This window comes from Canis aureus, chromosome 26 (assembly GCF_053574225.1).
Source record: "Canis aureus isolate CA01 chromosome 26, VMU_Caureus_v.1.0, whole genome shotgun sequence".
Lineage (NCBI taxonomy): Eukaryota > Metazoa > Chordata > Mammalia > Carnivora > Canidae > Canis > Canis aureus.
The window spans coordinates 31,801,747-31,815,815 of NC_135636.1; the positions used below are offsets into that span (position 1 = coordinate 31,801,747).

Sequence of the window (14,069 nt, forward strand, 5' to 3'; positions counted from 1 at the left end):
TATCAACGCTAATATGTTTTTTTTTCTACAGGGTGGGCAAAATGTTAGGGAAGGACAAGAAGTGGAGATTGGGGTTACTTGAAAATGATTTAACCCTTCCTAAAAATTTCAATTACTTAGTGAAATCCTCGTAGTACATTGGGTACATTGTGCCTGTTGATAGTAGCAACAATAAGGGTTTAGGTTAATATAGCATCCTCTAGTTTGTAAAAACAGTTTAATGTACCTCATCTCTTTAGGTCATCTCCCTGACCTTGAAAGAGACAGGTATATTTTTGCCCTCCCTCTCTTCCTACCTGCCTTCCTTCCTCCATTACATCTTCACTGGGCACTTGCTGTGTGCCAGGCACTGTGATGGGCACTGGAGAGTCAATAGTGAATAAGTGGACATGGGATGTTTACTCTGGTTTGGGGTTGGAGAGATTGTCTGGGCCAGATCCTGCCAGACTTTTCCATATCTGGGTCATGAGAAGGATTTAGAATTTTATTCTGAATGCCAAGTGGATGAATTCAAGAAAGACTCCTAAGGTCAGTTGGACTTGGTGACAGCTTGAGGATTATATTCAGCAAAGTAACATTGCCACATGGCTAGTAAGTAGTGAAGCTCCACTCTGAGTCCTGACTGACCCAGGGCACTGAGTTTAGTTTGTAAAGATTCTCTTTAAGCTGTAGATACTGGGGATGGGGTGGGAGTCCAATAGAGGCCCTCAGTGGCCAGGGGTCATTGATAAAATCTAAGAAATCTGTCATGCCCAAAACGAATTTATAGATAACTCCTACTTAAAACCCAATATATTGACACTGAAATTTAATAAAGTAATAGCTAACACTTTGGAGTACTTAACATGTTAGGGATGGTTCATTGCTTTCCAAAAGGATCTGTTTCTGGTTCTCTTAATAGCAAGGTTTTTAAAAAAAAAATTTTTATTACTTTTAGGTGTGAGTTGTGGTCAGTGGTCACAAAAGCTGTGATGCCAGGAGTTGAGCGTTGGAGAGGCAGAGAGTGTTGTAGCATGTGACTTTAACCTCAAAAAGAAACAGAAGAGAAGACGTTCCTGAAATTTTAGTGTAGATTTTTTTTTTTGGGGGGGGAGATGATTCTGTTTTTAAAAATTCATTTTATTTACCTTTGTAGTTATTATTCCAGTGTTTGAAATAAGAAAACTGTATGGTCTCCTAGTTTTTATGCCTCTCCTGAGTGTGGTTACTAAATTCTTGATGCTATATCAGGCCTACAAGTACCTCTCTGATTTCCTTCTCAGCAGCTAATAAGGACCCGAAACAGTGATGTGTAAGAAACTCAAGCAGTGACTGTTGCTAATTAACAATCTTTCTTATGGTATGGGCTATACAAAAATAAGCCATGCATTGGATTTGGCCTATGGTCAGGAGTTTGCTGATCCTTGGCATGCAGAAAATATTGAGGTCCACTGTCACTGACTCAGGTGTTGACCTTGAACAAGTTCTGTTAAACTTGGATATTATCTCTACAACAAGGAGAAAGATGGGTAAATAGTAAATAATCCTTATCTAATATTGTTGCTTAGTACATGCTATCCAGTATGCTCAAGAAATATTTGTTGAATGAGCTAATCTTTAAAACCTTAAATGGAGCTTCCTGAGTTAGTTGTGAGACAGTGATATAACATAGCATGTGGTCTAGATCCTTAACCTTATTTCTAGTGGGAAGATAAAGTATGTACTGTATATTTAACCCAGAAAGGTAAGTGGCAAATGGCTAAAAGCCATGGAAAAGAAGTAGTGATTAGTGAATAAGAAATCCCTTTGAACTAAAATTGTTGCTGTTTGTTCCCTTTATACCAGGAGGAACCACTAGATGAGAGCTCAGTGAAGAAAATGATCCTTACATTTGAAAAAAGATCATACAAAAACCAAGAGTTGCGGATCAAGTTTCCAGACAATCCAGAAAAGTAAGGCTCTGTCTTGCTAATACCCTCTTTCCTTCTATGCGTTGTTTATTGTTTTTGTTTTGTTTTTCGTTTGTTTTGCCTGCGTTGGTTTTTGTGCTTTATGTCAGGAGTCCCACAATGACCCACGTGTTAGGGAAATCACTGGAAAGACTCATAGAGCTCAGAGTCATGGTACTCGGGGCCACACAACAGGATCAGGAAGAGAGAAAGGTCAGACAGTCTGGAGAAATTCATGTTTAGGCTCCCTATCTTTTCTCTGACTGGGTTACATGCAGACATGTTCCTTTCTCCCAACAGTGAAATGCATCAACATGTGTGCAGTGTTTCTGTCCAGGGAAGCACATTTGAGACCTAAGAGTCCAGGATATATTTATTGAGGACAAGTTATATAGGCCTTCTCTGTCAGCAATGACTATCAAAATTCTGCACTCCCAGAAGGAAAGCAGATGTTAAGTGCTGCTCCAGTTGGGCAAAACACCTTTACCACTTAGGGGACCTTTCAAAAGCCAAGTACCAGACTAGAACTAGACTCTTCTAAAGGTCAAGTCTGCTATGTTAACTCTTTTCTGCGTTATTCTTCTCAAGGTGCAGAGAAAACTCACCATGCCTGTCATTAATGATAGATTTTCTGTTGAGAAAATGTCAAGGGCTTTTCGGTTTGACAGATATGGGTGTGACTCCCATGTGACCTTGAATAAGTCACTTTTCCTTTCTTAGCCTCAGATGTCTCATTTGTACAAAGAAATAATACCGCCTACACAGGGTTGTTGTGAAGATTCGGTGAGCATGATGGCATTTATTTAGCTCGGTGGCTGGCTGGCACACAATAAGTGCTCATGAAATGATAATCTATGTGCTTGCTGCCTCCACCAGCACCTCTGTGTCCTGTGAGATGCTGTTGTGAAGAATCTGGTATTTTTCAGTTCATCTTGACAGGACTGACATGGGAAGATCACCCGTCATGTGGGTGTGGAATATGTACAGTATGATTTAGATAGGGGGAAAAATGAATTCTAACTAAAGGGATTTTCATATTTATACAGATTTTAATGTTGTAAATCTCTCTTCCTTCCCTGTCTTTCTGCCTCCCAGGACATACACTTTTAATGAATCTTAATAGGCCCAAGGCCCCTAGGCAATTAAGAGTTGAATAGTACAGTCTTTGTACTCCAGTTTATAGGTTACTAGGGAGACTGACTATAAATGCAGGGTAGAAGGAAATATACTTTAAAAAAGATACAAGCAGAGCACTGTGGGAGCATAGGGAAAGAAACCATGAATACCAGGTTGGGGGCTATTGAGGGCTTCATGGAAGAGGTGGATTTGAACTGGGCCTTGAAGAATGATTTTTATTTTAATAGGCAGAAAAGAACATGGGAAAGCCTGTCAGGCAGTGTGATTAGCATGAACAAAGGCACAGAGGTATCAGAGAATATAGAGTCCTCACGGCAACCTAGTGAGGCTAATGTGATTCATTATGTCCTCTCTGTGTTGTAGATGAGGAGGTATGGAGAGAGGAGAACCTGGTTACTGGACCCACCCAGGCCACAGTCCTCTTTAACAGGAGGAGTAGCTCAGTCAGAGCTCAGCCTTCCCAACGCCAGAGTCCTATCAGTTTTGATAGGACTGATCAGTCCTAACCTCTACCAGATAATAGCACTTGTCATACTGCACTGTGTCTGTGTCTATGGATGTGTGTGTGTGTGTGTGTGTGTTTTGATTATACAAATAAGACACAAATAGACTGTCATTATAAAAAACAACAGTGCAAAAGTGAAGGAAAAAATGAAAGTTCTCTTTCATTGCACAGACCCCCTTTCCATTCCACTACCTGGAGATAGTCTCTGTGAGTATTCTTTTAGATTATTTTCTATACATATATTTATATATGTAATTTTTCCCCCTACCTAAATCATACTGTACCTATTCTGAACCTTTTTTTTTTAAGATTTTATTTATTTGACAGAGAGCAAGCTGCGTGGGGCAGAGGGGGAGAAGAGGGAAGGGCAGAGGGAGACAGAAGCAGACTCCCTGCCAAGCAGGGAGCCTGACATGGAGCTCCATCCAATTACCCTGGGATCATAACCTGAGCCACAGGCAGACGTGGAACTGACTGAGCCATCCAGGCGCCCCATATTCTGAACCTTGATGATTTTACTTACATAACAGAAGATCTTTCCATGCATGTTTACCTTATTTTTTGTGACTGGTATGGAGTGTTTCATGATGTGGAGATACCATGATTTTTTTTACTATTTTTCAAATTTGATTATTTTAAATATTGACTTTTATGAACAATGCTCCAGTGAACCTCCATGTACATTTGTCTTAATGCACATTATTTCTATGGGATAGATACCTAAGTGTTGAATTCTCCAGTTGAAGAGGATGTGTTTTATTTATGTATGTATGTACGTATGTATGTATGTATGTATTTTTTGAAGGGGATGTATTTTAAACTTTGATAGCTACTGCCAAATTCCCTACTGTGGCAGGTCTCTTTCCCTAAAATCTTGCTCACAGTGAATGTAATCAGTCTTTAACATCTTTGTCATTTGTTTTAGTGTTATTTCTTTACTCAGTTTTCCTTCATTATACTCTTTGTATCTTTTAGGAGATAGACTGTGTCTTATTTGTCTCTGTTTATAGTACCTAGCATAGTACCTGCCATACTGTAGGTGCTCAGTAAACACGAGAGATCTTCTATAGTTGAGGTCATCCTTATTACATTCCCATTGCTTAGAACCTGAGGATACATTATGAGGAAGCTATGCTGTAGGTTGCTAACCCTAGAAATTTAAGAACCACGGTACTTTTTGGAAAGCCAATATTGCCTTTGTCTGTATTCTGCCAGTTTATTTTTTATTTTATTTATTTTTTATTTATTCATTCATGAGAGACACACAGAGAGAGAGAGGCAGAGACACAGGCAGAGGGAGAAGCAGGCTCCATGCAGGGAGCTCCATGCGGGACTCGATCCCGGGACTCCAGGATCACGCCCTGGTCTGAAGGCGGCGCTAAACCGCTGAGCCACCCAGGCATCATCAGTAGGCTGCCCTACTTCTGCCAGTTTAGAGCAGTGAGTTTCTCTGGGTTATATTCACCATCTACATCTTAGGTACCACAGATGCTCCAGTGTCACAATTTGTTTCTTTATTTTATAGATTTTACTTATTTATTTGAGAGAGAGAGAGAGAATGGGAAGGAAAGCCCAGAGGGAGAGTGAGAGGGAGAAGCAGACTCCCTGCTGTGCAGAGCCTGATGCAGGGCTTGATCCCAGGACCCTGAGATCATGACCTGAGCTGAAGGCAAACGCTTAACTGACTGAGCCACCTGGGTGCCCCCAGTGTTACAATTTATAAAGTGGCTTTAAGAAAATGTTATTTTATTTATTTATTTGAGAGAGAGAGAAGAGACAGAGTACAAGTGGGGGGAGGGGCGGGGGGATAGAGGGAGAAACAGATTCCCCACTGAGCAAGGAGCCCAATGTGGGGCTTGATCCCAAGACCCTGAGATCATGACCTGAGCTGAAAGCAGAGCTTAACTGACTGAGCCACCCAGGCACCCTGAAAATGTTATTTTATTTAAAAAAAATAAACAGTGTTTTCCATCCAAATTTATACACTGTTTTAATTTTTAAGTCATAACATTTGAAACTTGAAATTATGCATAAAGAACATTTTTTTTTCATATCCAAAAGCAGTTAGGAAACTACATTGTGTTTTAACCTTGAGTTCTTGAATTCTTACTGTTGCGGTGTCTTTTATAATTCTCTAGCCAGCGAGGTGCAATTAAGATGAAAATTGCTAGAGCATATTTGAATGAAACTTTCCGGTTGAGATCAGAAACGTTCAAATTTATTTTCCCATATATGCAATTGTCATTTTGATTGCATACCCAAAAATGCCTCTCTTCATTTGGCTGCATTTCAGATTCAATTGATGGTTCTCCTTTATGCAGCGTCTACTTTGCACTGTGTGATCATTCTCCCAAACATCACACTGAGTAGAGTGTGTTTCTCTCCTCCTTCTCTTCATTTTTGTAGGGGTGGAATTACTTAGTGTAGTGGCTCTCAAACTTTTTAGTACAGGATCCCTTTGCACTCTTAAATTATTGAGTACCCCAAAATGCTTATCTTAGGAAATTTTAGAATATACAAAAACACATTTCATTAGCCCTCAGAACACATTTCATTAGCCCTCAGGACAATGAAAGCATATGTTGTGCAGCCCTCTGGAAAACTCTACTGTATGCCCCTGAGAGAATGAGAGTGAAAAAGGCAGGTGATGTCTTGGATTTACTAGAAAAATAGTTTTGATCATATACACACCTGAAAGGGTCTCTGGCCACCTCCTGCACCACTCTGGGGTCCTGGGACCATACTTCGAGAATTGCTGATCTGTGTGGGTGGAAGAAATGTCATGCTTCCTATGCATTGATAGCTGGTTTTATGATTGCAGGAGGACTCATTGGTTTCTGTTGCTTTTATGGTATTTTTTACTTCACTGGTCATTTGCTAATATTCACTCTTGTGGTTGAAGGAGAACATCCTGCTGGTCTGAAACAAATGCACATGGGCAGACGAGCAGAATATTCTCTGTCAGGCCAGATGGAATTGATGACCCCGCTTCAGCCTGGGTTACTGTTTTAATATGTTGCTCTATTGCTTTCCCATTGACCTCTAACTTGATCCTTTCTTCCAGCTGTGTGTCAGCTGTTGCTAAAGGTACACCTATCCCTAGACAGTCAGTCCTCTACAAATATTGTCGTGTGTGCTTTAAATGAGTAGGCTTATTCTTAGCAAAAAGAGAAGAAAATTTTCTTTGTTACAGCAGAGCGGACTTGAGGGTACCTAGATATATTGAGCACCTGTTATGTGCCAACTGTTTTAGGCACATTATATTTATTATCTCTTTTAATCTTCACTATAATTCAGCTAGGAAGTTTAAGGAAGTTGAAGTTTAGAGATAGGTTAGTTAATCTCCACCTCCCTTGTCCAGACTGGGGCCCTGTGCTCTGTGTTCTAATAACAGTTTTCTTGGGCAACACTGGAATTCTTATGATTAATTGCATTGAACAAATTTTTAGATCTGTTCCTTGCTAGAAGCTCCACGAGAACAGTGAAGACAGCTGGGATGGTTTTGTTATTTGTTATATCCACAGTACTTAACACAGTGACTGGCACCTAGTACATGCCCTGTGAATGCTTGTTGACACCCTGCTCTTGGTTACACAGCCTGTAAATGTGGCTGGGAATGTGATCCAGGTCAGCCTCATTCCCACGTTCAGGCATTTCCCACTCTAGCTTATTGTTTGTGTAACACTGGATCCCAGTGGTATTTTTGTGAGGCTTCCCTGCTCACAATTGACAAAAGTTGCTTGTTTTGGTAATTTTATGACTTTCTAACTTAAAAACACTGGGTTAAAACTACATAGTTGGAAGAAGAATTTCCATGTTGGAAGGGACTGAAAGGTACAGTCCTCCTGCTTGAGTTTCTTTCATGTCACCCTGTATTAATTATCCCCAGTGACAAAGATCTAACTTTACAAAGAAACCTGTTTCGTCTTTGGCAGCTCTGACTCATAAGATTTCAACGTGGAATGAAAAAGAATTTCAGCACATTCTCTCATGAGAGGATGTCTAGACTCCTTATAATCTCAGTTGCTTCCCCAAATTAGTTTCCATAACCCTCCTAAATAATGTATGGTTCCTATAACAGATGTCAGAGACCTTAAGGGTCATCTGATCTGCATGATACATTAGCTCATCTTCTTCTAAGCATGGTAAAACCACAGCAGCTTTTGTAGCAGCTACTTTCCTCTGCTCCCTCCTTTGGCAAGTACCTGCTAGATTTTGGTGGTGGACCAGGGAGTGTGCCTGGTGCTGGGTGTCTCCGTCCTGGCAAGACTGTCTCATGGTCTGATTTGTATTGCAGTTACAATTGATTAAACCATCCAGTCCCTTCTACCCATGTACTCTTACTAAACTGTATCTTTCCCACCCTATGCTGTTTGTACCTGACTTTATGGTTCAGTGCAGTGTTCAGTGTGGATCCTGGGTTATTTTCCTCCTGTTAGATTTGGCCCATCATTATTGTTTGTCAGGAATCAGGAACATTTTTCTTTTTTTTTTTAATATTTTATTTATTTATTCATGAGAAATAGAGAGAGAGGCAGAGACACAGGCAGAGAGAGAAGCGGGCTCCATGCAGCGGGGAGAGAGAGAGAGAGAGAGAGAGAGAGATCGAGAGGAGAGAGAGAGAGAAAGAAAGGCAGAGACACAGGCAGAGAGGGAGAAGAGGCTCCATGTAGGGAGCCTGATGTTGGACTCCATCCCAGGTCTCCAGGATCAAGCCCTGGATCAGCAGCGACTGAAGGTGGCGCTAAACCACTGAGCCACCCGGGCCGCCCTTGTCAGAAACTTTCTGGATGGATTCTGTCAGCTGCTGTGTTCACTGTTTGTATAAGCTTTGTGTTATATGACATTTGTTAACTTTGCCGTTTATGTATCTTCACTCAAGTTCATCAAAACAGGCCTAAGGGGTGTCTGGCTCACTCAGTCTGAAAAGCAGGCAACTCTTGATCTTGGGGTTGTGAGTTTGAGCCCCACACTGGGTGTAGGAATTACTTAAAGATAAAGTCTTTAAAAAACAAAAAACAGGCCTAAGGATGGAGCCATGGGATACCAGCAGAGGCTTCTCTCCATTCATCCATTGATTATACCCCAAGTCTCCAAATCTTCCTTGTACGCATTGTGACTTGGTTTGTTTAGTACTATTTAGTGCCCTTGCCAGTGCTTCCCAATGAACTGTAGAAATCTTTTGTCAAGTTACTCCCTACATGTTAGATTTTTTAAAAAGTACTCATGTGGGGCAAATAAACCCTAGAGATTTGCTGAGCCTTTTAGGTTCAAAGCTTATACAAATCTACTGCCCCAATATCTGAATTCTACACCAGACCTTCCAAGTCATGATTCTGATTTGGCTTGCACACTTTAGGTGATAGGGAATCTAGTGATCTAAAAGGCGTATTAGAAGGAGCCTTAGAAAAACTAGTGTGGAGGGGAATCCTGAGAAGGATAATTTTGAAATTAGGATACTAAGCAGGTGAGAACAGATAAGGAAGGATTAGAAAAGAAGAACAACAGAATGTTGTGTGGTAACAGAGGTAAAATATACTGTGATAATGTGGAAGTGTGGTCCTGGCTGAGGAATTTGCAAACAAATGAGTGAAATGGAGTGAAAAGCCCGTAAAAGGATTAGAGTATACATTAAAATTTAGTGTATGATAGAGGCGGTATTTCTTTAGATCTGTGGGAAAAGGATAGATTATGGTATTGGGACAATTGGCCAAACATTTGCAGAAAATAAAGTTACATCTTTGCCCTGTATCATATGCTAAAATATATCTATTTACTTACCCCTAAACATTTAAATATGTATAAACATTGAAGTAGTATATCATAAAATATATTTGATCTTAGCATAGGAAAAACCTTACTCAGGGGTACATGTAAAATAGAGTTCATAAAGGCAAAGATTTGGCTACTTAGACTTTTAAAAACTTTTATGTTAAAAAACACAATGTACACATTAAAGGGCAAATTTTTTTTGCTGCTTTATTTTTTTTTACAACATAATGGCAGAGATTAATTTCCTTAATATATAAAGTGCTTATAAATCAATAAATAAGATGAGCACCCTGATATAAAAATGGTCAAAGAAACACAAATAACTAGTAACATTAACAGAGTTTTAACTTAGTATCAGAATTGCAAAATAAAAAATAAATTATATTTCTCATCTCAAATTGGAGGAGATTTTAAATAATACTGGTTTTGAGGGCGGGGGATAGGCACTGCTGGTACCTCTCTGGCAAGCTATAGCAAAATTTGTTAAGTTATCCTAACACAGTAATTATGAATACATATGTCTTAGTGTCCTTTTGTTATAAGGGAAAAGATTGGAAACCATCTGAATGTCTGATAAAGAGGGATTGGTAAAATAAATTATGATAGAGCCACACAAGGGAATTCCATGTAGCTTTTTAAAATGTATTACTTAGAAATTTCAGATGGGCTAAATCTACTACACCCACTCTGGGATCGATTAGTGATTTTTTTCTTGGAACACTATTGAGAAGGATTCTGAAGCCATGTCTGGCTCACCAGGGGAGTGTGCTGGGTCTGATGAGGGACTTTGCTGTGGGAGGAGGACTGGCAGCAGCAGCTGATACTGGCTTTTCCTGTTGTCAAAGAATGCTTAATGATAAGGGAAATTGTTCAGCCTATGTTAACAACGGTGGCAAAAATTGAATATAGAACTGTATACTATGTAGGCTACTTTTTAGGGATGGGGATGGGGTGGGGAGGAACGCTATGAGTTGAGAAAAATTACTTAAACCTACCAGAATATTATCAGCGGTTATTTCTGGTCATTGAGATAATGGAGGATTTGTTTATTTTTTTGAAAGCTTGTCTTTTTTTTTCCTCCAGTTTTCTATAAAAATTGGCCTTTTATAATTAGAAAAAAACATATACAAATGTTATGATTAAAAGCAGTAATGGGGAAAAAACAATGGTAAGGATGTGGTCTGAAACACAGGCGTGTTTTATTTTTTAAAAGATTGATTGATTTATGATAGAGAGAGAGAGAGGCAGAGACACAGGAGGAGGGAGAAGCAGGCTCCATACTGGGAGCCTGACGTGGGACTCAATCCCGGGACTCCAGGATTGTGCCCTGAGCCAAAGGCAGGTGCTAAACCGCTGAGCCACCCAGGGATCCCCCACAAGTCTCCAGATTTTCCTCTTTGTGTAATCCAGATTTCTGGAGAGGTGGTATTTGCCCAGCCCCTCAGCATCTGAATGAGGCATGTATAACTTTAAGAGTCCCTGCTTATGTTCTTTTTCTTTAAGTTAAAGTACCCTGATAAAATTAAATTGAGGCCTTTGATTAAGCAGGCATCTGTGGGTAGAGACAAAGATATGTTTCTGCCTTTAAGGAGCTTACATTCTTTTTTTTTTTTTTTTAAGATTTTATTTATTTATTCATGAGAGACACACAGAGAGAGAGGAGGCAGAGACACAGGCAGAGGGAGAAAAAGGCTCCATGCAAGGAGCCCGACGTGGGACTTGATTCTGGGTGTCCAGGATCACGTCCCGGGCTGAAGGCGGCGCCAAACCGCTGAGCCACCAGGGCTGCCCAAGGAGTTTACTGGTAGCAGGAGAAGAAGAAATGAGAGCAAACTTAGTGCTTTTTATAGGCCAGGCATTTTTCTTAAGTGCTTTATATGTATTTATTCATTTACTCTTTACAGTAGCCCTGTGAGATAGGTAACTTAATGATCTTATTTACAGATGAGAAACTGAGGCATAGAGAAGTGAAGTAAGTGGCTAAGTCAGGTTCAAATGCACTCTGACTCTAGAGTCTGTTAAACCACTCCTGGGGCACCTGGGTGGCTCAGTTGCTTAAGTGTCTCTTGATTTCAGCTCACTCACTCTATCTATCTATCTATCTATCTATCTATCTATCTATCTATCTATCTATCATCTATCTATCTATCTATCTATCTATCATCTATCATCTATTATCTATCATCTATCTATCTATCTATCTATCTATCTATCTATCTATCTATCTACCATCTATCTATCTATCAATCAATCAGAGGGAGAGAGAAGGAGAATGTGTGAGCAGGGAGGGACAGAAGGAGAGGGAAGGAATCTTAAGTAGACTGCACCCTGAATGCTGAGTCTGATAATGGGGCTCAATTACACAACCCTGAGATCACGACCTGAGCCAAAACTGAGAGTCAGATGCTCAACTGACTGAGCCCCCGGGCGCCCCTCACCTCAGGTCTTGATCTCAGGGTCATGAGTTCAAGCCCCACATTGGGCTTCACACTGGGCATGGAGCCTACTTCAACAACAACAACGACATAACTACTACTTCCCTTCAGTTACTTTCAATTGGGTATTGTTCAGTCGCTTTATGTGGATTGGCTCACTTCCTCCTCGGGGCAAACCTTCCTGTCTTGTTCATCAAAGGCTTAGTGGGCATTTCTTATATGTCAAATACCGGGGGAGGGCTGGGAGAGGTGAATGCAGAGCAGTTTTGTTCTTAGTGCCTGGGCCTAGATTTGTTGAAAGGTTCAGGTGTGAAAATGTGAGTGGAGTATCATACTGAGTAAGGTTTGGTGGTGATTATAAGATGCCAGAGACTAGCTCTGCTTTACTTTGGTATCTACCTCCTAATCATCTCACTGAGAGGGTTTGGAGGAAGGCAGGGTATTTTTGGATGGCAGGAGAATCCCAATATCTTCCTTTGGGCAAGGGGAATAATTGGCCCTTGCTCTGAAGTGGCAGGTAAGAGAAACCCTTTTTGGATTAGTAGGATAACTGTGTCAGGACAACACGGTGGATTGCCACACTGAGTGGTAATGGTAGCTAATCTACAGGACTGGTGGGCAGATCATTTAATGCTACAAAATGCTTCAGGAGCCTCTAAAAGGCAACTTGTGACTGCAAGAGTAAGGGGAACCCTGTAATGAGATCCGAATCCAAGATTGATTTTTGTAATGAGGAAATTGATTTCTCAAGGAAATTGTGTGACAGTATGATGTTTGGATGAGTGTACTTCCTGGTTGGTCTGTTGCAGACACTTTGACAGATTGTCTGTCTGGAATATGTTGCTCTTTGCTCCTCATTGCTGAGAGTATCCCTTTCCTTTCACTGATGCTGTCTTGTTTTCCCCTTCTAGGTTTATGGAGTCTGAGCTGGACCTGAATGACATCATTCAGGAGATGCACGTGGTGGCCACCATGCCAGACCTGTACCACCTTCTAGTGGAGCTGAATGCTGTGCAGTCTCTTCTTGGCTTACTTGGACATGATAATACGGATATCCTTTCAGATATGTCCTCAGTAGGAAGGCTGACAGGGTGAGGGAATACTGTTTACTCTCTTCTCCTGTCTGTCTCTGCTGATGTCTGCTGTTCACGTCTGGTGTTCTATTTTCATTCTAATTATCTCCCATCTTGAAACACACGCTGCTCTTTACTTATTTGAAAATCTGTTTTTATCTATGAATAAATCTTGGGCAACCCTTAATTGTCCTCTATTTTCTCTTATTAGTGCTGGAACTCGTTGTGATGTATCTGTTCATACCTTAATAGCATTAATTTCTTGGGATCTTGGTTTTCCAGGTCCATTATAGTGGCAAGGCCAGATAGGATTTGAATCTGTTGATCTAGACATCATTCTGCTAACAGATGGCCCAGTGGAGATGAGACAAAAGGAGGCAGTGAACCGTGGTAGAAAGCACATTGGAATGTCCGGGAAGATAGGGATTTAATCTCTTCTGTCCATTGCTATATTCCCTATACCTTAAAAAAGGTTTGCTGCACAGAAACATGCAATATTTATTGAATGAGCATTAGATCCAAACAGATGACCTAGGTTTGACTCCTAGCTTCATTTCTTATATGAAATTTGGTGCCCCTCCAGCCCTCAGTATTGTCATCTGGGGAAGTGGAGTTGCCTTTCATTGTTAGGGAGTATTAAAGAAGACCATGTAAAGGCTAAGCAATTTCTGACACGCAGTAGGTGCTTAGTAGATATTACTTTTAACTGAATTTGAATGGTGACCTCCAAAACCGTTTTATACCTTGTCTTTGCTCTTAGATGTGCAGCAGCTTTCTGCAAACGGTTTCTGATGTGCCTGTGGTTGGGGATATGTTCACTAAAGCAAATTCTCTTCCAATAGTTGTTCTGTTTGAGTCCAGATTTCTGAAGGTATGAGACAAATGTAGTTAGTCTGCCTGAATGATATTCACAGGGAATCTGCTGCTGCTTCATGTGGTTTTCATCTTCCTGGTAATCTCTCTCCTGAGAGCATGTCTGACTAGATTCTTTCCTCCCTGATAATTCTCATAGAAATAAGTCAGTGAATAATTTTAATGCAGGCTTCTTGAAGGGTGATCTTAAGCCATTTCTGAGACTTGTAAGGTTAGATAGTATTAAGAATCACTCTGTCAGTCCCCAGGTTGCTGAGTGTGTTCCTTGGGTGTACTGCTGGATTCTGGGTTGTGTGAAAACCCTGGCTGATTAGCTTGTTTCTGGATCAGATTAGTATAGGATCTA

The 14,069-nt window shown here is 40.6% G+C and overlaps 1 protein-coding gene across 4 annotated transcripts in view; it reads left to right on the plus strand.

Annotated features, from left to right (window-relative positions):
- CTNNBL1 (catenin beta like 1) overlaps positions 1-14,069 on the plus strand; it is a 161,853-nt gene that overhangs the window by 31,750 nt on the left and 116,034 nt on the right. For all 4 annotated transcript variants that reach the window (XM_077873122.1, XM_077873120.1, XM_077873121.1 and 1 more), the window contains exons 3-4: positions 1,825-1,931; positions 12,689-12,828. In XM_077873122.1, the coding sequence (XP_077729248.1) occupies positions 1,825-1,931; positions 12,689-12,828 (247 nt within the window). The remainder of the gene's footprint in view (positions 1-1,824; positions 1,932-12,688; positions 12,829-14,069) is intronic.